The sequence below is a fragment of the Equus caballus genome, chromosome 19 (genome assembly GCF_041296265.1).
Source record: "Equus caballus isolate H_3958 breed thoroughbred chromosome 19, TB-T2T, whole genome shotgun sequence".
Classification (NCBI taxonomy): Eukaryota; Metazoa; Chordata; class Mammalia; order Perissodactyla; family Equidae; genus Equus; species Equus caballus.
The window spans coordinates 66,586,003-66,613,311 of record NC_091702.1 but is presented as its reverse complement, the minus strand read 5'-3'; the positions used below and the strand labels follow the sequence as shown (position 1 = coordinate 66,613,311).

The 27,309-nt window shown below is 40.3% G+C and overlaps 1 protein-coding gene and 1 long non-coding RNA gene across 2 annotated transcripts; one reads left to right on the top strand and one right to left on the bottom strand.

Moving 5' to 3' along the window:
* Window positions 1-544: 544 nt before the first annotated feature.
* On the bottom strand, window positions 545-5,174 carry LOC111769122 (uncharacterized). Its single transcript, XR_002801908.2, has 2 exons — window positions 5,027-5,174; window positions 545-834 (listed from the first exon to the last, which is right to left on the bottom strand). It is a non-coding gene; the product is annotated as an uncharacterized lncRNA (long non-coding RNA).
* A 1,485-nt stretch (window positions 5,175-6,659) lies between these two features.
* GPR15 (G protein-coupled receptor 15) lies at window positions 6,660-12,414 on the top strand. The gene is made up of 2 exons (XM_005602082.4): window positions 6,660-8,299; window positions 10,668-12,414. Exon 1 carries the CDS (start codon window positions 6,790-6,792, stop codon window positions 7,870-7,872), a length of 1,083 nt encoding a protein of 360 aa, XP_005602139.2. The 5' UTR covers window positions 6,660-6,789; the 3' UTR covers window positions 7,873-8,299; window positions 10,668-12,414.
* Window positions 12,415-27,309: the final 14,895 nt, after the last annotated feature.

Genomic DNA, 27,309 nt, shown 5'->3' with positions numbered 1-27,309 from the left:
TAAAAGTAACAAAAAATAAAGTAACAGCCAAATGTAATATTCAAATATGACTGGATTTTCATGTAGAATACCTGATCAAAGGAGAACTTTGTCAGAGGCACCGGCTAGAGAAAGTGGTGGAGGTGCACAGGCAAATTGTTTCTGTGCAGCTTGACTCCTAAGTGCATTTATGCACCAGGAAATATCTCCATCCATGGCCCTCACTGGAAATCCCTACCTTCAGAACAACCTGTCTGGTGAAGTCACACGGTAGACAGACCCAGGTAAACAGGAAGTTTGAAAGACACCACTTCGACTCATGGACTAGAGAACTGAGCCCAGGGTGAATAAGTGACTTATCAAGCTTGAGTACTGGGGTGAGCTGACTAGCTTTGTGACATTAGACAATTTTCTTAACCTCTTTTAGTCTTTTTTCTTTTCTCAAAATATGGATGTTGACAATAACACTTGTCCCATGTGATTGTTGTGAGGATAAAATGAGAAAATACACATAAAATGCCCGGCACAGGACCTAGGGCCTAGTAAACAATTATTAAATAGTTAGTATTTGCAAATATTTATTGAACATCTGTAATATTTGAGTAGGGTCAGTATAAACAGCTTTAAAAGTTCCCAATTTCCCCAGAGGCTAGAAATAAGCCATTTATAGAGGTAGGTGTCCCTGCTCACTTCAGCAGGTTTACCAGCCTCTGGACCAACTGCCGAACAACTAGGAAAGGCTTGCCGGGACCAGATGTCAGGCATCCATGCTTAGCTCTGCCCAGGAGATTCCCAGGCTGGGCTCACAGCATACTTAAGTCTTCGTGATTCAAGAGTGGATGCTTCTGGGGAGCCCTGCAAAGGAGGAGGACGCTGTCACCCATCAAGTCTGCAGAATGCCTCAAGAACACATAAGACACATTTCACTCACCCGTTCAGTGTGGACCTGGAACTGTCTGCGTGTGGAGATGAGACTGTCCTCCCGCTCAGCACAAAGGCCTGGAACCGCCTCCTCCCTCCCAGGACCACCAAGCACACAGCCGTATTTCTGATTTCTCCCTGTATTGTGGGTGTTTTCTGTTTTCTATTTCTGCTTGCATGTTGTGTGGGTGGGCAAAATAAATCCTTAATGAATTAATGGAGTTAAATTTCTGCTTCTGTTTCTTACTCTGCTGTTTGGGAAACAGTGGCTGGCCTGACGTATTTTTACAAATGTTAAAGATGATTTAGTGCAACCATGTACAGATTGTGAAATTTAGATTTAAAAGCGAAGTTGCACTAGACCTCTGGCTTAATTTGTTGAAGATGGTTCTGGTTTCAGCAGGAAGGTTGTATAGTTACACTACATTTTAAATAAACCCCAAAACTGAAGATCTAGATATGCAGATATTATAACTTGTTTATATTACATACTTACAAACAGTTCCATGTGAGAATCCCCTTCAATACCAAATTCCCTAATCCCTTAAATATTTCCTTTTAGTTGCACGTATATTTAGGAACTAAATTATGTTAAGCAAGATAGGTCTACGTTATGCTTTTCTCATATAATTTTGTCCTCATTGTTCTCCTTGTGAACTTTGGAGTGCAGAAAGGAGGAAAATAGGAATATATGCAAGCTCTGAGTTCCAATCAACAGCCATCCTCAAAAAAGATGCATCAGTCTTTGAATTTCTTTGTACTCCTTCACTCTAGAATGGTGGCAAAATTAATCAAGGATGAGGCAAATGGAAATGTGCATCTAAAATGGCTCTTTCCTTTGAGCAATTTCTGCCAAAATCTACACAAAGTAACAAACTATAGCTGTGTAGATGTCCCTGCTTCTGAAGGACAGGGAGTGGACCATGTGTAGATGAGAAGTGTATTTTTATTATTATTTTTTTTTTTGAGGAAGATTAGCCCTGAGCTAGCATCTGCTGCCAATCCTCCTCTTTTTGCTGAGGAAGACTGGCCCTGAACTAAAATCCATGCCCATCTTCCTCTACTTTATATGTGGGATGCCAGCCACAGCATAGGTTGACAAGAAGTGCCATGCCTGCACCCGGGATCTGAACCCACGAACCCCAAGCCGCTGAAGTGGAACATGTAAACTTAACTGCTGCGCCACTGGGCTGGCCCCAAGAGAAGTTTAAAGTCATCAATGTGAGTCTTTGGGAATGACCTCTTTCTGGGCCCTAGTGTCTTCCTTCATAAAATGGTCGTACTGGATGAGCGCTAATGTCACTTGAAGCTCTAGAATTTTATGATTCATAATTCTGCTGGAAGAAGAAGAACGTAACTCCAAAATGTGGCTGTCATAGATCCACAGTGTTCAGGTTCCGTTGGGGAATTCATGTATCCTACACCTCCAGCGTAGGAAAGATGCAAGGCAGAGAGAGAGTGGGAGACGCAGACAGACAAAGGAAAAGCAAGAAGGCTCTCTGCATTCTAATTAGAAAAGATACAACAACACAGACCTCTGCTGTTTCAACAACAAACGGTAATCATGGAAACTGGAAGCCATCCAAGAAGTTTGTGAAAAGACACTATTCATTGGAAATGACTCAAAATTCAAGCATAATTCAGTCCTTATCTACAAACGTTTACTGACCACCTATTCTACGCCAGACACCATGCTGGTACCAGGGACACCAATGTAAATAAATACAGTTTGTGTTATGCACAACCTAATCCAGATTAAATCAACTATTATGAAGAAGCCTAAAGTATATGTACCTAGAATAGTAATGTCACTACTGTTTATGTAAATGTGGAGTACCAAGGGAAATAATCCAATAAATGAAGTGGGGGAGGACCCTGATAACAGCAAATACATGCCACTTAACTTGGCATGATATATTACATTGCATTGCACTGAACTCGCCAAGTAACTGTCAGAATAAAAAAATCATTAATTCTTAAAGTATAAACACATCTCTTAAACTGGACTATTTAAATGGTTATATACTTTATGATGCTCAAGTAAGAAATGGACAAGAGAGTATTTCTCTCTAACAAATGAACATATCACTCTGATTGCTTCATGATTTTTGCCATTTATTCTAGGACACATCAGTAGAGCAGGTACGAATAGAGGTTTCTTTCTGCCATGTCATATGCTATATAATCTGATGAATCCATCTCTAATATGGGGTCCAGAGCAGTTGACAGAGAAGAAGCAGAAGTAATATACTGTAATGCCATTAGGGATGGCTGTGTTCACTCGAAACCTGCAGCCCACCCGTGAAGCAGAGGCTGCAAGTTGCAGCCATGGCCGTGTAATAGATGATGATAGATTCACTCGAGCGTGTGTCTCAGGGGACAAAACCTTACTTTCTCCTCATCTCCAATGTCTGACCCAATGCTGAACATATCTCAGGAATTGGGACCCAGAATAGGGAGGGCCCAGAAGTCTAAACTAATTCCTAAAATTTTGTGAGATCCAGGCTAGAAGACTTCTAAGAAGTTCAAATTTAGAGGGGATTTTTTAAACTTTTTAAAAAGCTAGCCAAAATAATAACAAAGCATAACATACAAGGTTGGTTCAGCTGTAAACTAGAACAGTGACTCTAAACTTTAGTGTGAGTAAGAATCACTGTGGACGTGTGTTAAATACAGAGTCCTAGACTCCACTCAGAATGATTTCAATCAATAGCTCTGGGACGGGGCTCAGAAAGCTACAGTTAGAAGGCAGCCCCGGTGACTCTAATGTGGGTATGTGGTCTGGCACCCACAGGTTCAAAACAATGGTTTTGAAAGTCCAAAAAAGACTGTAGTTGGGTAACTACCATGAGCAGAGGCCGGTGGAGAGAGCACAGATGGTATCTCCCTTCAAGTTGCTCTGATCCGCTCAGGAGGTCAGACTCCAAACCAACCATGTGAAATGAGATAATAGATACTTTGCAAACAGTCTTGTAAAGTTCTTAGAGAACACGAAGGTGAAAGTAATTATCTCTGCCAGGGAAGAGGAAGGAAAGCGGAGCGTTTTTCCTGGGAAAACAATTCTTAAGAGGTGGCATGTGTGCTATATTGCAGTGACTAATATTTACATCTTACTCTCTTTTTGCTAGGACTGTTCACGCTGTCTTTCCATGTGCTTATGGTGTCCAGTGTTGTTCCTGAGTTTTGGTCTGCGTATAGTTGGTTGTTTTATTGTTAGAAACCTCACCTTTATTTCAAAGGGGAAAGTCCTAAACATGACCGTTGCACCAAGCTTGTTTAGAAGTATGACCTCCTACTTTATCTAGTCAGCTTTTACTGTGGGTTCTGTCTTAGAAAAGCTTTGTACTCTTTGAGTTATTAAAAGCCCAGTACTATGCTATTTGTTCCCCTTTTTTTGGTTCAAAACACTTGATTTGTTTTCTAACTGGGGTCCCAAGATAGTGTTGGTCAGTGATGGATGCTCTTGTGTGGCAGCATTCTACACTAATTACCATATTATAAAGTGACTGTGAATGATAAAGTGAGTCATTTTGTCTACAAACTGCTTCAAAGGTTACTGAGGAAGTCAGATTTCTTTGAGATAGTTTATATCAGCAGGCCCACAACGTTTGAATGCTGTTTTGAATGCTGAAAGAAAATGTAAGGCCCACAGAATAAACGTATGGCCAGATGTTTTCCTCTAGAGTATGCGTGTGAACTCTTTTTCATTTTATAATACTTTTATGTGGAATTCTTGAGACATAACTAAAAAAGAAACTTTTTAATATCTTAGGCCCAGAATCAATCTCATCAATTTTCTCAAATGCCATAAGAAGTTCTGGTTGTAGAATGCAAAATTCTAACAGTATGATTAAAGTGCAATTATAAATCAAGTAAATAAAGTATATATATGTACATATATACACTTTACGATCATATATATATATATATGATTGGTACTTTAATACGCACACACATATACAGAGATAGAGTGCTTAAATATTCTATGTTTACACCATCTATCCTTTTCAAATATTGTCCTACTTCAAACTACTTGACAAAATGAATTACTCTACTAAATATTTAATGCTTACCCAGGGGAAAGATTGTATCCCAGAAATGTCAAGTATTCACTCGTTTCTCTCACCTGTGGCTTCTGCTGGGTGAAGGATATGCCCCATGAACCACACAGAGCCGCCAGGGACACAGAAGAAGGCAGACGCAGGCCCATAATTCAACTCCCAGGTGACTCCCGGGGCTGCCCCAGATCAGGGAGCCCTCGTGCTTCCCTAGAGACTGAGGTGACATTAGAACACATCAGGAAAAGGAGGTGGGGAGGGCGTCCAGTGGGTAGGATCGTGCTTTTCAATATGTATTAATTACGGAAGAAATAGAAATTCAATAGAAAGGATTTCAAATGGTTAACAGTTGTATTTTCATCTACCGGCATACATTCTTCTGTGCAGTATAACATCAGCCTGGATCTGTGATCTTGGCGATGAAATGACATGGAGGGAAAGGGAAAAGAGGAGAATGTGAGAGAGCCTCCAGCTGCTTCGGCCAGAAAGGAGTTGAAACAGCTGGAGTCAGTTCTAGAGTTTGTTATGTTTTGCTATGGTCTAAAGATGAACAGATGAGAGGAAAACGTAATAGGATCCTTTCGGTGTTAGCCTGTTTGTCAAAGCGTTTTGAACCAAAAATCTTCCTTTTATTGTGTCTATACTGGCACCTCCGTTATAACGTCACTTACTATAGGTCTGTCTGTTGCCGGGTCTGTAATTCCAAAAGCGAAGTTCACTGGTGTGTGGAGGTATTTAAGGAAAAGTCATCGCTCAAAAGCTGAAAACTCACTGCCACTGGAGGTAAGTGTGAGCAAGAGAAGATCAGAGGGAGTCTGGAGTCTGCTGGAGGATGGGTATGGAGGGTTGTCGGGAGAAAAGCTCCTGGTCAGGGATGGTGCCTCTAACCTCAGGGAACTTCATCAGTTGAATTAGAATAGCAGACAAGAGTGTAAAAATAGCACTTTGTGATTTTTAAACCTGTTTGTAAACTACATAAATAAAAAGAATGCCTGCAGCTAGACCCCGGTGAATTCATCCTTGCCGACAACACTGGATCACAGAAACACACATTTTCCTAATCAACTCAAATAAAGTAACATTTCCACAGCACCAGATATATGCAAGGTGCTGTGCTAATTGTAGTGGAAAAGTTTGGAAAGTAGTAATGAAAGCACAAGTTGTTTTTAAGAACATGCTGAATGTGACAGAATCGATTATGTCTGACACAAAAGAGCGAAATAAATGGGGAAAATCTCAAACCCTTGTTGGAATCATTGTGTTTGCCGCAGATGTGGACTGGTCTGAATCGGGAAATTTTCAATTTACTCTTTATGCAATGAAAGACTGTGTTCTTCACATTTCATCAATGATGTAAGTAAAAAGAGTATCTTCATCATCATCACCTTAAAATTCTAAAATACGAGAGAATCCTCTATGTGAGATGGAAGGCTGGATCAGAGGGGTCAGCGTCAGGAAAGCAGAGGATGTCTTTAAAGTTGATGAGGAAAAACATTCATTTCCTAATTTCTGGATTTAAAGAAACAAATTGAATATCTTGAAGAAAAAAGTCAAAAAAACACCTCAGTTTCCTGGGCAAATGCAAATAAAGAAAACCACAACCACAGCCACCCGACACCAATCAGGGGGTGTTCCTGGTGGGCCCTTTCTGAGGATTGGTAGAAACTGCAGTTTTTCATCTCTGTTTTTATGTTTGTCCCTAGATCTTTTGAGGGTGGGGGTTGGGGAAAGGCAGGTACTGTATAAAAGAAACTGTCTTGAGATTTCTAAAATTCATACAAAAACTTCCTGGGTAAGGAAACTCACCAGGTTTGGCTCCTGATCTTTAGTGATGGACCCAGAAGCAACTTCAGCTTATTTGGATTATTTCTATGCTACAAGCCAAAACCCTGAAATTGAGGAGGCCCGCTCCCCTGTGCCTTACACATCCATCTTCCTTCCCATCTTCTACACGGCGGTGTTCCTGGCCGGAGTGTTGGGGAACCTCGTGCTCATGAGTGCCTTGCATTTCAAACGGGGCAGCCGAAGACTGATTGACATCTTTATCATCAACCTGGCTGCCTCTGACTTCATTTTCCTCATCACGTTGCCTCTCTGGGTGGATAAAGAAGCATCGTCAGGACTGTGGAGGACAGGCTCTTTCCTGTGCAAGGCCAGCTCCTACATGATCACAGTCAACATGCACTGCAGTGTCTTCTTGCTCACCTGCATGAGCGTGGACCGCTACCTGGCCATCGTGTGTCCAGCCATCTCCAGGAAATTCAGAAGGAGAGACTGTGCATATGGAGTCTGCGCCAGTGTCTGGTTTATCTCCTGTCTCCTGGGCTTGCCTACTCTTCTGTCCAGGGAGCTCACCATGATTGGTGACAAGCCATACTGTGCAGAGAAGAGAGCCACTTCGGTTAAGTGGGCTTGGAGCCTGGTGGCCCTAATTTTTACCTTTTTTGCACCTTTGGTGAGCATTGTGACCTGCTACTGTTGCATCGCGAGGAAGCTGTGTGCCCACTACCAGCAGTCAGGAAAGCACAACAAAAAGCTGAGGAAATCCATAAAGATCATCCTTATTGTCGTGGCAGCCTTTGTCTTCTCCTGGCTGCCCTTCAATACCTTCAAGCTCCTGTCCATTGTCTCTGGGTTGCAGCAAGAACTCTACATTTCCCAAGATTTTCTGAAGCACGGTATGGACGTGAGCGGGCCCTTGGCATTTGCCAACAGCTGTGTCAACCCCTTCATTTACTACGTCTTTGATGGCTACATCCGCCGGGCCATCGTGCGCTGCCTGTGCCCTTGCCTGAAGAACTATGACTTTGGGAGCAGCACCGAGACCTCAGACAGTCACCTCACTAAGGTTCTCTCCAACTTCGTCCATGCAGAGGATTTTGCCAGAAGGAGGAAGAGGTCTGTGTCACTCTAAAGGAGACTGGGACATTTCAAGCTCTGTTGGCTGGAGAGTTAACTTGTCAGCGACAAAGAAAAGTATTAGTGATGATATTCACATTACTTCATAAATACAAGAGTTGACTTTTGAAGACGTGACTGCAAAGTGCCTGTGTTTGTGGATATAATCAGGCTGTGTGCTGTTTTTTAGCTGAGTGGCCTTATCTGACCTTTGACAATTAAGTTCACCAGGCACAATACAGCTTTGTGGCCTTGAACTCTGAGGGCAAGTCTCCTGCTTGGACCAGCTTTCTTCTTCAGGAGTGTTCGTGCATGTACAGGCCTTTTCCTCTCCAAGAACCAAGGTGCCTTCCTCCATACAACCTTTTCTACAGGCTCCATTTGGACTACATTTAAAGGATTCTGCCCACTTTCATCTGGTGACAAATGTGGTGACAATGCAGGTAGAAAAAAATATAATACATCTATGCTCTGTAATTAGTTGTTCCTGTGTAATGAGTGAGGGTCTGGCCTAATCTTTGAAACTTTGCATGGTGATTCTTTACCATCTCCAGCTCTGTCTTTCACCCTGTGCCTTTCACAGTAACTCTGGCCTAGCCAAAATCTCCTGGGGATAAAATCATTTTGTATTGTGTTTATGATTGCATTTATGATTTATTTTATCACCCGGTTTTCTAGAGTATTTTAACAAGGAAGCATAGAGCAAGGTTTGACCTTTATTTTCTTTATAAGCTGTGTTGGTAAAAATGTATCTCATTGGAATGATGCAATAACTACTTTGCGATGGGGTTTTACTATGCTCTTTTGTTTTCATTGCCTTTATAAATTAGGATATGATTTTGCTTTAATTACATGTTTTTAATTACCCAGTTATCTAGTTATCAAATGAAAATGTTACTACTAATATAATTGGAGGTCATCAAATGCTTAGCTACATGCAGATTATTATTTTGTATTTTAATTAAAATGTTAGTAGTACACATTCCCTGTAGCGTCATTTGCTCAGTGTATATACTTTCAAGGTTTGGTCCAGTAGTATAGGAAGGTAGGATGCTCTGAAGTGAAAAATCTATAATGAAGATGTTACTCGTATTTTAAATACATTTTTCCAAACCCGACAACCTTCCTGAATTCCTTCACCCAATAAATGTATATTGAGTCAATTGGTACCCATATTCCTTTTAAAGACTTTGAAGTGAAAAATAGGTGATTAGCAGCAACCACGAAAGGTTTTGGAGCAGCAACATACTATTGGGTAAACATCTTTTGATTCAGGAGAAACGGTTATGTTTTTACCCCCCGTTGATGCAAATGAATTACTATTTTAATTCTAAATATTAGATTTGAAAATCAGGGAAAGCTTTAAATCTTTTCAGAGACTAGGTAATTCAAGTTCATCCTATGTACCTTTCACATTAAATGAAATCTCAAATACCAGGCATTTTCTTATATTATAATCTACTTAAAAGTTGAAAATATAGTTTTTGGTTTTATACATTGGTTAATTTGTTAATTTCCCTTAAACTTTTATTAAATAAAAAATATAATTTCCATGTATAAGTATTCTTATATGTTGTATTAATTTCTATCAACATATTGATATTAATACTGATATTCAAACAGCCTTTTAATAAATTATCATAAATAGAGAAAGAAAAGACTGTGTAAATCATAAGAAACAAAGTTGTTGGAAAACTTCAAAACAATTGAATAGATCTCCAAAAGTTAAATAAAAACAAAATACAGAGAATAGAAGACATTCACTTCTATAAAACAAAAGCAAAATCAGCAAAAGCAGGATTACTCATCACGAAGCATCACCTTTGAGAGATATAACCCTTGAACAAGAGCCCAGTCCATCAGCTGAGGTATTTGTTAGGAAATGAGAAAACTGGAGTTATTAGGTTGAGCTTCATCCTTAATGTTGGCACACTGAACAAATCATTTTAATCTTTCATACCTATGTAATACCCACGTCTATAGAATTCTCAAGGATATTGTAAGACTAATAAATATAAAGTTTTTTAAAATATTGAGTAAAAAGTTACGATATAAAGTGATTGAGTTTCTATTATTAATTATTGAATGTTACTTAAAATTTTCCAAACTAGACTATCAAATGACACAATCACTCTCATTTAACAAATATTAAGACTCTGTCTCACTTCTGTTTTATCTCTTTACTTTTTCCTGGAATATTTAAAATAACATAGAAGAAAAATATACTGTTGAACTTTTTACTACTTTAAATGGATATGATAATTTTGTGCCTTAAGAAACTTAGTGTATTTTATATTCATAATGTACCAGTGATGGAAGGAAAAATAGGCATAATTTTAGAGATAGCATAACTCTGATGGAAGGTAACTCAAAACTTGATTAAGTTGGCATGTTACTATGTCGTATATGGATTCCTCTAGCATGAAATGTAATTTACGTTATAATATTTTAACCACTTAAATGTATTTTAAACCATAATAATTTCCACATTTTTAATGTGAACAAATTTTGTTTATATACATATATAGATACAGATATATATAGAAACATAGACATATATTTATAACTTTTCAATATTTTTATTATCTCAATTAAACTTCGCTGAGGGCTACTTTCTGGGAATTTAATGTCATTACAGAACAAATCAACACATATTGCCACAAATTTCTAGAAAATTAATTGGGCACCCTAACAGGATCATGCCTTGCTGGTTACGTGCAAACTGAGAAAAACAAAATAAAATTTAACAAGAATAATTGCGTAAGGAAATTAGTGCAGATTAATACTATTTGTTGTCATTTGTTTAAGCAGACCAAAGCCACTGCCAGCACTTTAATCACAAATATGAAAGGAGAGTCATCTCCCAAGGATTTCTCAAGCAATTTTTCGTGAACCTACCACAGAAAAACTCTCCATTAAAGCGCACGTAAGATGTTGTCTGGTAACTTACAATTGATTTTAAAATAGATATCCTCAAGGCGCATGAAGTCTCAAACACACATTCGCTCTCTTTGGGTCACATTGAAAGATGAAGACTAACCTGACCTTCCTGGGAGCCCCGGCCTTCGTCCTCTTTAACAACTCACATCACCTCTGAGTGAGAACGGCTGTCTTGGAGGAAGCCATGTGCGTGACTGACAGTGGACCATTCCTAGGGGTCACAAGTTAATTTTTAAATAGATGCAGAAATGCACAGTGCGATGGTAAGCTGAGTGAAAGAAGTCTTCCTCTATGATTCATCTCGACTCCTCAAATCATTCTCTATTCCCCCAGCAATCTCAGAAGTAAGAAATGACTTGTCAAATATGTGCCACAGAAGACAGTGAGCCTTGGCTTTCCCTGCAGTGCTCATTCACAAAAGTCAAGCATTATTAAAAGAATTACAAATTCACTTCTCAAAGTGCCACTGGTGTAGACTGCCAGCAAGATGAGGCCTCCAGCCCCGAGAGAAAAGTGCCCTCGGAGAGAAAGCAGGAGGATGGTTCCAACCGCCAGAATATTTGCAAACGGCACTGCGCTTGGCCTTCCGCAGAGGTTGGTGTGGATTGGATTGCCTCTTGAAAATGCCTGTTCGTATTTTAAGTACTTTTCTTTGAGTCAACATTCTTTGTTTTTATCAGTTCTGTGAGTAAACAATTATGACTAGACTTTACGTATAAGTGTTAGGGGAAAACAACAGTGCCAGTGACCGGCCTTTGTCCTGCAGACGGAAAAATACAGCTTGGGATAGGTCACCCTGGTCTCTTGTTATCCTTGTCATTTCTTTAGTAGAGCTGCATTTCCTAAATGTATTTGATCAGTGGGCGTTGCATCCTAAGATTAACCTACAGCATTAAAAAAAAACACCTACTTTAAATATCCAATGTTTTAAACTGTTAATAAAGTGAAGGTTCTTATGACAAATTAAATCATAGCAAAATATAAATTCACATGAAATGTCCATCAGTCAATCTAAAAGTGGAGGGAAGTACTGTGTTAGTTGGCAGCCATTATTAAACTAAACATTTCTTGGTGTACGTACATGAATACCAAATTTCTAAGACCCAAAGGTGCTTTAAAATTACAGTGGAACTTTATTGAGTTGGCCACATGTGGTTAAGTTGAATCTTGGTTAACTTAAAGTGGTCAATTTAAAAGATTTATGATACAATGTTCATATTAGTTTTATGATGCTCTATGGACCAAGGGAAGGATATCATCAATCTGACATTATTCAGAGATTTTCTTATTTGTTAATTAAGAGGAGTTAATAATTAGCTAGTTTCCTATCACCCCCACGTTAACGAGAGTTAAGCTTCATCTATGAGTATTTCATGTTTGTCAACATTGATGGGAAATTTAACATACTTACCTGCTAACTCTTATCAATTCTGATTAGAAACATTTCATTTCTCTGTTACTATCAGTTCAAATGAAACATGAAAGGTCCTCATTGCTAGAATACTTTATGATCTATATTTCAAAAGTGTACTCTCCCATTTGCTCTTAATTATATACAACGCAGAAGATTTAGATCTTGTGATGTTCTTAGAGCAAATAAAATTTAATGCATCAAAAATTGTGTGGCTAAAGACTATTTTTAATTTAAAAAAATGTTTCTGTGGCAGTCTTCAGCAAGCAACTCTGCTCTTTCCCTTATAGCGTATAGACGGTATTAACAACTGTCTATTGCAAAACTTTCACAAATCCCTAAATTTTGCAAATTCTGGTATAGCATATAATTTATTCCATACAAATTTAGTAAAGTGTAACCTCTTCAAAGCTACTGCATGATGTGCGGAAAATAAAGCAGAATTGAGATGTCAGTCCTGGATGTTTGGCCCGACTCGCTAGTTAAGTCACTCATTCCTCATCACATCATAGGTCAGTGGTTTAATTTTACGCCCTTTATGCTACAGACCTGTGGAGTTCCTTGAAAACAGTCAGCATCTCAATATCAGACTGTGAATGCGAAGTGTTTGCTGTGCACAATGCACTACGACAGCCAAGGATTTGTTATTGTAACTGATAGATTTTGAACCAGGCATATTGTGGTCTCTCACTCACAAAACCTCTCTCTCTCTATCTCACACACACACACACACAAATACACAAACACATGGTGTGCAAATGAAACTGATAAGCATCTATGAATCTTGTTGCTAATAATCAGACTTTGGTACCTGACAGAACATACAAGAAAGGAGAAAATAAGACAAAGAAAAAAATATAGTAAATAGAGAATACAAAATAAAGTGGCACATATGAATATGAATATATCAACAGCAACAATAAAATACAAATGGATTAAAATTCCCTATTAAGGGGCTGGCCCCGTGACCGAGTGGTTAAGTTCACGTGCTCCACTTCGTGGCCAGGGTTTTGCTGGTTCGGATCCTGGGCACGGACATGGCACTGCTCATCAGGCCACGTTGAGGTGGCGTTCCACATGCCACAACTAGAAGGACCCACAACTACAATATACAACTATGTACTGGGGGGATCTAGGAGAAAAAGCAGGAAAAAAAAATTGGCAACAGCTGTTAGCTCAGGTGCTAATCTTTAAAAGAAAAAAAAATTCCCTATTAAAAGGTTGAACAAACAGCCTGTTCCACAATCAGCTGCTCTATATATGGCACTATTAACTCTAAAATTTAAAGAGGAAAAAGTAGAACTTGTTTCTTCATGGAGTTTACGATCCAAATAGTTACTTATTTTTGAATCAAAGAATGAGGTACTTGCATGCAAGAAGAACTTGGTAGATGAAAAGAAAATTGCAAGTCAGATCACCCTCTTTGCTCTTTTCCGATGTTCAGGGAGAAGCCCATACTTAGTCCATGTACAAGTCACTTAGTTATCCGCCATTTTGATATGGTTATTTACTAAATATTGTCACATTTTCTTAAAGAAATGTTCACACTGGCATCACCAAATGAAAATACTTTCATCATCCTTAAAGATTTTTACACATAAAAGATTATTTTAAACCAAAGAGCACATCTTTGAAAAGCATTAGGTTTCAATTTATTTTCAAATGATGAAGTAAAGAAGATATGCAAAGTGGTGACTACGCAAACCTTGCCCAAAGACAGGGATGTCATGAGATGCCCTCTCCCTTACCCTCAGTCTACACCAAAAGCAAAACTGACAGGTCAGGTGAAGACGTGGTAAGCAAAAAAAGACACTTGCCTGTGGTTTCAGGTTTAAAGCAAAAAACGCAGACTCAGAGGAGTTGGAGGAGGCTGGAAACGGCTGCTCTATTTCTAATGAAAAAGATGTTCATGCGATGCAGGCCTGACTTGTGTGCATTAACGAAAGTGGTTTAAAATTAGACAATTAGCAAAGAATTGCAAAAAAGTCAATGCAGAACTGCATAACTTATACAGTCTTTAGGATTTTAAACCATAATTTCACTTCTATTATTCAAACATAGAAAAAGTATTGCCAATAAACTTATGAAAATATTTAGCATGATAAGTAAGGATGGCCAAATTAAAATAAAAGGTATAATTTTTACCTATTAAGTTAGCAAAGATTTAAACGTTAAATACTGAGGGTGATCAGAATTGGAGGTGTGGAGTGTGGGCAGACTTCTTGGACTATTAATTGAGTGTAATTTGATTAAGTTTCTAGAGGAAATTAAGAAACATATATGAAAAGCAATTCCACTTCGAGGATTTTACCCTGGAATGTAATTATGGCCACGTGCAAAGATATAAGTACGTGCATTTTTATTGAAGTATTGTTTGCAAAAGTAGAAAGTGAAAACAACCTAATGTTCACTAATAGAGGATTGTCTGAATAAATTAGGGTTCCTATACATCCTTACAATGGAAGACTGTGTAACCTTTAAAAATAGGTGCCATGTACCAACATTGAAAAGTCTTCATAACAAATTAAAAGAAATTAAGTGAAAAAAGCAGACTACAAAATAGTATCTACAGAATAATCACATTTGTGGCTATTTCATTTATGTGAGAATACAAAAATGCCAGAACACTATGCAGCAAAACGTTAACTTTGTTCATCACTAGGTAGTGAAGTTAAGGTGATTTTTATTTTTTTTATTATTGCTTGTATTTTCCGAAAAGAACATGCGTTAATTTTGTAGTAAGAAAAAAAGCTGAATTTAGCTGCTTTTCTAAATGAAGTACACAAGATAAAAATAGTAGCTAAAGTAAATTTGCTGTAGAACATCGACTCTGAACCATAGGTCCTCCAGTTCTTCATCGTAGTGTATTTCTGATTTCTGAGTATAACTCCTACACTGGCCTTGAGACCTTCCCTAATAATCTTCTGATTCTTTTAGAAGGGCCTTTCTTCTTACCTCTGCAAGTACCTGATTTCCTAAGAGAAAAACTTTCAGAACTGGTACACATTTAAAATTCTTAAATGGTGATGAGGGTTTGACTATTCCAGCATGTTCCATGTCCTCCCTTAGCCCAGCAGCTATTACAGCCTGTGTGCCGAATCATCTGGTGGGCTGTCCCCCAGCTGAGGTGAGACAGCCCCCAAGGCGGCGACAGCCACGTCTTCACGTCTGTACATCCACATCCCTGTTCTAAATCGGGCACTCGGGACTGTTGAACTGCACTGAACATGCTAGAAGCTTGACACCTTTGGCTAAAAGTAAAATGAAGAATTTTTACAAATGTTATTATTCAAATTTTGTATTTTTAACTTCCTTGCTTTTAACGTGTTGTAACTATGGGGGCCAGAAGTCTATACCAGTCATACTTCATTTGGGAACTCTCCTTTAACTTTTTAGGTCGTTCTAGCTGGATTATGATTAGAGAAATAAACATAACTTTTACTTGAGTCCTAGTCAGCTCTTTCTCTCTGTGACATTGATTTCCTATTTAAGTGGAAGACTTTTCTTAATGTAAATCCACTATGATTTGTGATAAAAAAAAAAATAGTGATTCCCAATTATAATCATCTGATAGTCAAGAGTGCCTCCAGCTATCGCCAGGATGTTATAAATCTTTTCACAAACTCCAAGCCTATATTCCACATTAGGTAGTGCCTAATTTGTATGACTCTGCACTCTTGAGAGGGACTGGGAACAGTATTATGGGTCAAATAATTGATTGGAAAATAAACTCCATAAAGACTGTAAAAAACACTATACCGGTTAATAGTATCTTTCTGGGGCTGCCTGAAAAGAGCAGAGCTAACTCAAGTACCGTGATACAAAACATTTAAATCATTAGCTGATCATATTCACTATGATCCAGCTGCTTCCCCTGGATGGTAGTACAGCATTGTGGATGAAGGACACAGATAGACCCAAATGTGCCATTGATTGCCTATGGAATGTGAGCCAGTTTCCTACCTTTTCTGAGTCCATTTCTCTCCATGAATGGCGACTGCCCTACTGGCCTTAGATGGTGGCAGCTCTGATTAACTGAAGTGGGAGTGTAAGGATTTGGCACAGAGTCTGGTACATGGGAAGAGCTTGATAAACCATAGTTCAGAAACAGCTCCATTTCACAAATGAAGAAAATAGGATTCGAAGAAATCAGATTTCACACAATTCTTAGTGACTGAACCAAAAATGAAACTCTGATTTCGGTTAACCCCAGGGCTATGTGATCCCAAACCACAAGCTTTTTCCATTTCACCATATTTTTTTCTCGGATTCCAGAATCTTTGATAGATTCCGGTAACACCACAGTCTTCTCTTAGTTTAGTTTATCTTCTCTCTCTCTACAATAATTTCTCACATTCAAACTACGTTTCTTATTTTTTGACAGTGCAAATATCCCAAATCACCAAACGGTTTGCCTGCTCAGGACTAACGTAAAGAAAATGTGGCTTGAGGGAGGAGGAAGTCCATTTTATTAAAAATACATTTTTTTTCCAAAGGAAAATGCTTTCTTGTAACATGTTTCCCTGTAACATGATCTCCTAATAGTGATGCACTGGAAATGGCATCTTCTGTCCCTTCCGATGGTAGGTAAAAATCTCATGCTGCCTGTAAGAAATGAACGGTTACTGACTTCGTACCCCAAACCCAGTCCCACACTAAGGGACAGCAGCACCTGGAGGAGGGGCCCTCACAGGAAAACAACTTTTTAAAGAGCATATACAGACTAAGTAAGAATTGCAGCCTCATTTTCTCTATCCCTGAAAGTTTTTCTAGTCACATATTTCTTGTAATACACGTGTGATAAGAAGACAAAGTAAATCTAACGCCAACGCTCCCTCTGTGCACTGTGTGCCCACGGGCTGTGCGACCTGAGCCAGGATCACAAGTTCAGACTTTCCCGTCCCTCGTGTCAGACGCTGTTTGGGACGACAAGAAGCTGCACCAGCCTGTGTGCAGAAGAGACTCAGCAGACGGTGCTCCTGTCCCGCAGCAGATCCCTTTACACTTTTCAGAAGGCACGTTTGTACGAGCGACCTAATTGGAATAGGGATTCCCAAATTTAGTTTTAGGAAACACAGGGGTTTCTCAAATCAGGAACCTTGTAGATTGCCATAATCATAAAGTAAAACAATTTAAATTTACTTTAAACAGGAAATTATATTTTCCATGCAGCATTCTTAGGAGGGGGAGTTCAGAATGTAATGAAGGAAAACGCTAATAAGGTTAAAGAATTACTGACTCACAACCAAGGAGAAAAGGAAACATAATTTTTTAAGAATAAGAGAGCATGGTATTTGAGTATTAAACCCGTTCTTTATTTTTTAACATCAAAGAACAACTATCTCAGCTTGTTTCACTAAGGGAATATATTACCATGCTAACAATTGTTTTAACCTAGTTAAAACTAGTTTTACCTAAGTTGTTTTAGGTAGTAGAAATAAGGATAAATTTACTTTTACTTTTAACGTATTTTTTAATGTTTTAATGAATATTTTACATTTTCTATAATGAGTATGTATTTCTTTTTTAAACTTTAAAATAAAAGATGCTGAACTAAATGTCACAGGTGGCATTAAACAACTATTAACATTTCAGTATAATTTTGCCTTCTCCTCTACAGTCAAAATAGGAATTTTCTAAACATCATATTGAATTTTAAATTTAATATCCATAACTTTGGGATGATTTAACTTTAGGCAAAGCCTTATCAAATTAAAACTTAATCAAATCACATTTGTTCTCATATCAAATGCAGAAAGCTATTGTTTGGTTCAAAGCTTCTGATTTACTTTTGCTAAATTGACTTGTCCATTAAGTCAAAGGTCAGGCTAGTTTGTGTATATAGACACAGTTTTTATCTAATTTTTAAATATTTAAACTTTCCAATTAAGTGCAAGTTAGAGTTGCTTGGATAGGATAACAGTAGACTGTGAGTTTTATCATTCATTCCAAATGCTCTATTCTAAAATATTTATAAATAACGTGATACTTCCAGAAAAGAGCAAATATTCGCAAGCAAAAAATTTCTAAAACGAAAGTACTGAATCTTTTATTTGAATAGTCATATGAGGATAATGTCGACCTTTAATGTTTTTCCCTTTCGCTTGGATTTACCTAGAAAGTTTTCTAGTTTCAATGTCTGAAGATTGTTCACTAAACTCTCAAGGAAAGAGAACCACTGGCCTGATGTCAATTTTCCATTGTTAACAGTGCGGCTCTATCACCAAGAAAAGGGCCCAGGGCAGAGGACCGTACATCAGTGTCTACAATTCTCATTGCAAAGACTTTCCAAAATGAAGGTTAAGAATCAAATCTGTGCTTATCAAGTGTTCATTTAGTACCAAGGACCCGTCAGATGGTTCACACACACTAGCACACCTAATTTAATCCATAAACCAGCCTGTGGAAAGGCCTACCCTCTGCTCCTTCCTGCCCTCTGTTTTCTTCGGCTCAGTCTGTGGGTCCGTTCCCTCCTCCTCTATCTCCCTCCGCCAAGAATCTCTTCCCTACTCCGGTCTTGAGGTCTGCTTCTCTGCAAACCTAAACTAACGCATGAAGACAAAAAAAATTTCTGAGAGAATATAAGTTTTCTGAGGGTTCAAGAATCCTTTTGGGAAATGCTTTCTTTCAGACATATCAAAGACGGAGCACACTATACAACGGAATAACAAGTATTTTGTGCATTTTCGTACTGTGAAAGTCATATATTCAGCAGAGAATTGTAGAAATGTGCCTCTGAGAAGTATCTTTTTTAACTGACTTAAGAAAAATCCTTAATGACACCTTAGGCGATAGGTAATAATTCTTAGTACTATAGTGATGTCTAATATATTATTAGAGTTTGTCTATTTGCACCTTTCTACTATTTCCAAACTTTCTCCCACTTCCATGGAAAATTAAAATGAGAAGTACCTTAAAATAATCGAGTGAAAAACCATAGTGTGATACAATGGAAAACAAAGACTTTAGAATCAGAAAACTAGAGTTGAAAACCGTAACAAGAAACCACTAGCACAGCCTATGTGACCTTGAACAAGTTGTTTACATTCTCTGCCTCAGTTTCCTCACCTGGAGAATGAGGATAACTCTAATCTCCTTGGAGTTGTTGAGAATTAAATAAGTGAGCTAACTTATGTACGTTGTGAAAGTAATGTCTGCTTTGTTCTTATATTCTTTATTAACCCTGTGTGCACAGACACAAATATGTATACATATATATATATATTTAAAAAACAAATTTTAATTTAAAATAATTTAATTGTGGAGACTTACATTCATCAAGTTGTTGTTGGAGTCTGTATAAACTATACATAACATGATGTCTTAGGCAGACTATATTCATACCCAAGCATGCAGACCCAAAGAACCAGGCCCCTCTTTCATGGTTAATAAATCTATTTTAGCCTCTGGGCAGCAAATTATGTAAATTATATTTGAGAATGATTTTTATTCAAATCATTATAATACATTTATTATTTAGCTCCAGCTCCCGCTGTAACAGAAAACACCTTTAAGGGGATCAGGTGATCATCCCTATTCCCGTGACTCTGTGTCTTTCCTTAGTCTCTGTACGTCAAGTTTTTCATCTGGAAAAATGAACACAGATGTGTGTATACACATATCTCTGTCAGAAATTATACATAAGGAGGGAGGGAGGGACATAAATATCTACCAGCCGCGGTTTTGCTCTGAGGGTAGGAGAAAATGCTAGCTGTAGGCAAGAACTTCTCTCTTTGAAAGTCAAACCCTTTCTTGGCTTTGACATTTTTGATAACTTAAAAAGTGCAGACAGATCTATGAATATAGATCTGCGAATGTTTAAAATGCTCCGTCAGATAGATTGAAATTCAAAATATCACACACATTTTGTGCATGTGTCTGTAAAAAAAAAAAGAAAGAGATAGATATAATATTCTTGCCTGTAATTATGGTGCCCACCACACTGCCCTCCGGAATAATGAGCTCAGTTTGGGGGCAGGGTGGGGGGCATGTGGGAGAGACAAGGAAGAGGATGAGAAATAAGAAAACGGCATCTTCACTCTTACTGATTTTCCATTTACTTTAGGAAAAAATTCCTCCCCTGTGCTGTTTTTTTAAAAAGATTTTATTTTTCCTTTTTCTCCCCAATGCCACCCGGTACATAGCTGCGTATTTTTAGTTGTGGGTCCTTCAAGTTGTGGCATGTGGGACGCCGCCTCAGCTTGGCTTAGGTGAGACTCTAACGGGCGAAGCCCTGAGCCGCCAGAAGCGGAGAGCGCGAACTTAACCACTCGCCCACAGGGCCAGCCCCCTCCCCTGTGTGTTTTTGTGGCTCAGATGACCAGCCAGCTGAGAACCCAAGGGGTGGGGAAGGCTTCCAAGGAGTGTTAGAACCAGCAGGCAAAGCCCTGGAGAAAAGCGCCTGTTGACTGCACTCAGCTGTGCCCTGTGAGGGCGCCGGCCCAGAAGGGGGGAGGCGGGAGGGGACCTTGGGGCCGATACCCCCTTGCTATCCTCACCCTTGGGTAACGCTGCCAGCAGCGGTGCCATGCACGGAATACTCAGCCGCTGAACCATCTGCAGGTGAATGCATGGCTTTCATCTCAAGTCTAATTTTCCTCAGCCATTTCTGGTTTTGTGCCTCTCTGCTCTCCATTAAGGTCAAAACAGCATTAACGGTTTTTGACAGGGTAAACGGTGGGTATTTTCCTTTGTTTTACTGCAAAATACAGAAAATGAGAAACAGCAAGAAACTCCTCATCGTCTTTAGAAATAGTGTATTTGGAAATTTCGAGGTAAAGCTCTGGTTAAATTCAGACTTAAATTCAGTTCAATTTAATGTGCTGAATTTCAAAAGGAAATTTGGTTCTCTGCATTTTAAAATTCATAACAACCGTTTGCAATATTCTATCTAATGCAGACATATCACAGTGTGCATGATAGACAGAATTAAAGGCTCCTTTATATAAATTTTTATAGAATACAACACACACATGGCTGTCAAGGGAACTGTAAAATCTTCTCATTCAACCCACTGATTTTCAAATGAGGAAATTAAGTGAAGAGTCTTAGTCAGAAGCCAAACTCAGCTGTGCTTTTTACAACATTGTGCTGGTACTCATGGCTACAACTACAAACATTGTTAAGAGAATGATGTATGTCTGTGCCAGCCGGGAAACAGCCCTGCCCTGAGTGCTCTGAGTGCCCTCCTGTCGCGGCATTTGGGCACCTTCCCCGGGAGCTCCTGGACCCTTCAGCATCAAGCAACTGAAGGGTTAACACTTTCCAAGCTAGAGGCCGCTGGGAGCCAGCCTCCTGTGCTGACAGCAGTGTCCTTTCCATTGGGTGGTGCCCAGGAGGGTGCAGCTTGTTAAATAGCTTTGAGTGCCACCCCTGCATGCAGTCAATGGCAGAAACTTAAATTCCCAGCCCACTGGACATTTGTTTGGTTGACCCGGCATGCATTCTCATGCTCTACTCCAACCCCTAGGCAATCAGTTCTCTGCTCTTTCCCACACGACTCATGTGTTTGAGTAAAAGCTGAACTTGCTTTCAGCCCCATGGAAAAGCCTGGATAGACTTCAGGTCCTCATACTTCCATCCCCTGGCCACGGTCACACAGGGTAAGCATGTGACCAGCCCGTCAGGCTATTTGGAATGCAAGACAGCCCTGCTCTCTCTGGCATTGGGCCCTACTGAAACTTGCAACCACCTCATTAACAGCAAGGGAGCCAGCCTTAGAATAAAATTAGCATTGTTGACAGTATGGAGAAAAGACAGAAAAGCAAAGCAACACAGAACAAAACAAAAAAAGCTGGGTCCTTGCTGGCAGGGCTCAGCTGCTAGATCAAGCCATCCCTGAAGTCCTCACTACATCTTGGACTCCCAGTCACCTGACCCAAGCACTTCTTTTCTTGTTGAAGCCCCTCCCAGTTTGGTTTTCTTTTACTTGAAACCTTAAGGGACCTCATAAACTCATACCCTGGTTCCCCAGTGAAGTTTTGCCAAAATTATCCAGTACAGCCCTAAAGTTAATTATACCACAAAGTTATAAAACAAAGTAGAATTTCCCAAGATATATTCTGAAGAGCACGAATTCCAAGAGAAGTTAATAGATATTATGGTCCTGGAGAGGAACAGCTCAATAAGAAAAGTCAAACAGACAGAACTAGATCACCCGGCAGAGAAGATTTGTGGTGTACTCAAAATTTAAATTTAATTTTTCATTCTCACCCGATCCTTTTCTAATTTATTCAGTATGCTGATCATTTCCTGCCCCTGTCCGAAGACTTTGGCTGGTCTATGGACTTTTCTGCTTATTCTTTGGGAAGAACTTTAAATCTCAAAACACAGCATTAATTCCAACAACAGAATAACCTCCATTCTTCTCTTCCTGTCATCGTTCACCTCCTCACCAGCTGCTCCGGGAAGGTGGGGTGTAGTAAAGTTGCCAGATTTAGCAGATAAAAATACAGGATGCCTAGTTAAATTTGAATTTCAGATAACTAGCAAATAATTTTTAATGTAAGACTGTCCCACATATTGCATGGGCTACCCTTATAATAAAAAGTGCTCACTGTTCATCTGAAATGCAAATTTAACTGAGCACCTTGTATTTTCTCTGGCAACCCCTAGGTGAGGGCAGGCAGAAGAGGTGAGGGGATTTCCAGTCCTTACTTTGCTGAGTGATTTCATGTTCCTTGGGCATGGCAGATGGTGAAAGTGGCTCCTTATGGGCCAATTTTAGGAGTTCTTTGAACATTCCAACCTGGGGGGTCCTCTGCAGTGTCAACTCTCAAGACTTGAGTGATACCTCTCATGCCCCCAGGATGCCTGCCCCACTTTAGCCCCTAGGCCATCAGCTGGGAGGCCCCACACCAGTTGTCACTCCTACAGCCCACCCTTGGTCCATGGGAAGCATGAGACATCCTTACTTCCAAGCAGCAGCAAGCTCCTAGGTTTGCCACCAAAGTGCTGATGGGCTTTCGCATCTACATTTCCCAGGAGGGAATCAACCTCAGTCTGCAGTGTTCCAGCATTAAGCTCTCGGAGTCGTCCCCTGAAGCCCTTGCCCACTGGGCTTGGTGTGGGAGGAGCAGCTTTCCAAGGGGAAAAGGTTGGGGCCCATAGCACAGCTGCTTGTGTCTCTTGAGGATGTCTTACCAAACCTCGCTCTTCCCCAAGAGGCTCCAGAGCGGTGGAACCGGTTCCCAGATGTTGTGCTTGGACATATGCATATGGTGACTTAACCCTCACCGGGGAATTTTGCATTTATTTTATCTTGATGCCGAGCCGAAATTTCAGTTTTGCCTTCTGTTATCCAGGTTTCTTTTCTGGGAGGATTCTCATAAGTTTTGATACAGCATGCATGATGAGTCTACACAAAGCGGGTATTGTTTGCAGTAGTTCCCAAAAGGATTCAACTATGTAAAGTTTCTCTTTTTTCTTTTTTCCTGGAGCTTTTAATAAAGTCAGTGATCTGTGGCACAGACTTTGGAATGCATTTCCCTGGAAGACTTTTTTAGTGATTAAGGGTAAGAGCTGTGAGTCCAGATTTGAATTCTGGCTCTGCCACTGATTGTGTAACATTAGGCTCCATGCCTCAGTTTCTTTAATCACAGATAAGGGGATCTACCTCACTGAGTTGTGGTGGAAGTGAAATTAGTCAAAACACGGTAGAACAGCCGGGACAGTGCCCGGCACAGAGGATGTGCTCAGTAAACACCATTGTCAGCAGCAGCACGGGCAGCAGCAAAAGTAACGCACTGGTCATAACTATAAAATAGCAAACGGCTTTCATCTTTGGGACACGTGTCACTTTGCAAATCCACGTGTTTCTGATTTTATAGATCTGAGAAAGCAAGTATTTCCACACATTTGAATATGGCTAAGGGAATCAACATGCCTCCGGAGTCCTCTATTACAACTATACTTTTTGTACCTTCCTGTATTTAGTCACAGAAAACTTTTTTTGAAATGTTGAACATCATTTCCATTGAGTTAGAAGATGTATAATTGAGAATTATCTTTATTGCTATCATTAGGTAATTTTTAGAGAAAGGAGCATGCTTAACCCAAAGGGAAAACAACATCATTAGCAACTTTGGCTAAGAATATAATAATTACAAGACACAAAGTTGTCTATTTTATAACCAAATTCCCAAAATGTGCATTTTGTGATTTTTCAACCCTCACAGCTCTGCCCGAAGCCACGTTCTTTGCCTTAGACCACAAGACAAGCGCGCCATCATCATTAACTTCTGAGAAGCGTCTTGCTTGCCTAGGAGACTCAGAAAGGGCAGAGAGAAAACAGCCAGCCAGCCCACACCTCAGGACCACTCATTTCAAACACTCGGCTGTACCCTAACTTGCGAGCAGCACAGTGAGCAGAGGCGGGACCCGGCTGGGCTGTGACAAGCCCAGTCAGTATGTTTGGTTCTGAGTAGCTCAGAAACTTTGAGTAGCAATTCCATTCAATTTCAACAGCCTGTATTGCTATGGGTTCAGTTGTGTCCCTTAAAAAGATATGTTGAAGTCCTGACCCCTAGTCTCTTAGAATGTGACCTTATTTGAAGACAGGGTGTTTACAGACGTCATCAAGTTAAAACGAGGTCCTCGGGATGAGCTCTATTTCAATATGACCGACGTCCTTATAAAAAGGGGAAATTTGGACACAGACATGCACAGAGGGAACATGATGCAGACACAGGGGGTCGATGGCCACCTACAAGCCGAGGAATGCCTAGAGCTGCTGGAAACTAGGAGGAGGCCCAGAAAGGACCCTTCCCTGGAGCCTCCAGGGGGAGCACGGCCTGCCGGCGCCCGGCTTTCAGACTCACGGCCCCCGGAACCGTGAGACAACACATCCCTGTTGTTCCCAGCCCCTCACTGTGTTGCACTTTGTTGTGGCCGCCCTAGGAAACACACCATGTGCAAGTGTGTCCCTCCCAACACACAGATTCCTAAAAGCACTGGGCCTCAACTTTCTTCTGCCCACTCCCAGTAGCTCGTGGAAGCTCAGGACCTCCTCCGGGAAGTCAGCAGAAATTTATACAAAGAAGAACCCCACCCATGAAGGCACAAAAGTGATAAAACTAAACTGCCAGGAATGCCATTTCCATATTCTCAATTTTTATTTCAAATGGTTAAGAAAGTATCTCTTTTCCTGAAAGATGTCATGGACATATTCTGCCTCTGGAGCTGCCACATTTATAAATAAAATATTAGTTTTAGAGACCAGCCATGTTACATTAAGAATGAACTTTAATTACAAAGAATGATCCTGGGATCCAAGGATTGACAGCAAACCTACAACATTTACTGGCTCCACTCAGGATTATCGCCCGATGCTGACAGGGAGATGCTTGCGCCCAGCTCAGCCCCGCACACACCAGCCTCGGGGCCACCCTGGCGCCCTCATTTACTGGGCGTGAGGAAAGCAGAGCAGGGGGTGCGGTGGACTGCTTTCCTGAGCTGCCGGCCTCATACATGGCCCCAATCCCTGACTATTTCTTGAAAATATCCACCCTTTAAAAAAAAAATGGCAGAAATCCTTGGTGTCTGGATTGTTGTAGAATTCCTGTTAAAGCACAGGCCTCAAAGCGTGCCTCAGAAAATGCCCACAGGAGTTAAAAACATTTCCCCTTTTTTATACTGTTCTCTCCTCGTTCATTCTGCAAAACTCCCCACAGATGCCTCTGGAGTAGTGGGATGTGTCAAGTCCAAAATCTCTGGACAGAACGGTCAGACCAGGGAAGACGGGCTGTGGGTTTCATGAGCTCTGACACTCACAGTCACCACGAGCTCTGGTGCTTGTCACAAGGGCTGTCAGCATCTGGTTACAGAGACTCTCAGTTCCTAATGCGTAAAAGGAGGAAGTTGTACAACACAGCCCCGAATGACCGTCCAACTTGAAAATCCTATGACTCTGAATCTAAATTCAGAGCAGGGCATGGATGCTGCAGTGATCTCACACTTTTGGTTAATTTTATAAGAACTGAAAGAAGAATCGTCACTGAAGGGATGGCAGCATTACCAAAGGGAGGCAGAGGGTTTTTGTGGTAGATGCTAAGAAACATGCTATGGTACCAAATGACCCCACGTGGAAACAGAGAAGTAAGATGGCCAACAGCACCCGCCCAAGCCATTCCCAGGAGGGGGGCCCACTGAGCAAGCAGAGTCCTTGGGGGTCTTTCAGTTTACCTCACCACTCCCTGCGCTCAATGTTCTTCCAGGTTTGAGCACAAAATCCCATCACAAGTTGGGTGATCCATTAGTGGAACCAATCTTTTCTCTCTCTCAGATTGCACAAAACTCTTACTGCACACTGAAGATGCCTCTTATATTCTTTCAGGATATGAGGTGATGTATCAGGATCCTAGGAGGAAACAGATGGCTTGCCAAAATTGTAATTCAAGAGGAACTTAATAAAGGGGATCACAAGGGGTGGTGCAATAGCCTGGTAACAACTCAGTGGGTAAGAACGGAGCTTGTATCTACGTCCAAAAGGAAGAGGAGAGGAAGCCAGCCCCCCAAAGAAGGGAGCTGCGCAGCCCTCTCTAAACATCTCCAGAAAAGGCTGCCAACTTGAATCAACGCTACAGGGAGGGAGCCGGGGGAATAAATGTCCTTGCAGCCAGGGCAAGGCATTTTGAAGACATCTCAGTCCTCGCTAGTTGAAGCAGTTCCTGAATTCTCTTCACTCCCCCAATCTGTTGAAAGTATGTTCTCACTGAGGAGAAGTCAGAGGTGAAAGCCCTTTCACCAACACTCTCCCCAAGCAACGCAGACCTGCTGGTGTGGGAGAGGTGGGAGTGCACAGACCCCAAAGGACTCCTTACTCCAGAGTGCGTGCCCTACCAGAGGTCAGACGGTTGGCCAAAAAAAAAGTCCTAAAAGTTTATTACTTGTTATTCTTTGTAATTTAATACTCGAGAGATTGATTTTTCTTTGGAGACACTCAGTGGAATATACTTCACCCACAAACAAACTCCTAGATTTAAAATTGCAGCCCTCTCTTCAACACCCAGCATTGCTTCCGAAGGCCACTGGGGTCAAACTCCTACAGTCACATCATTGAGATTGAAATATCAATCTGAGAATCTCATACTGTCCAGCTTTATC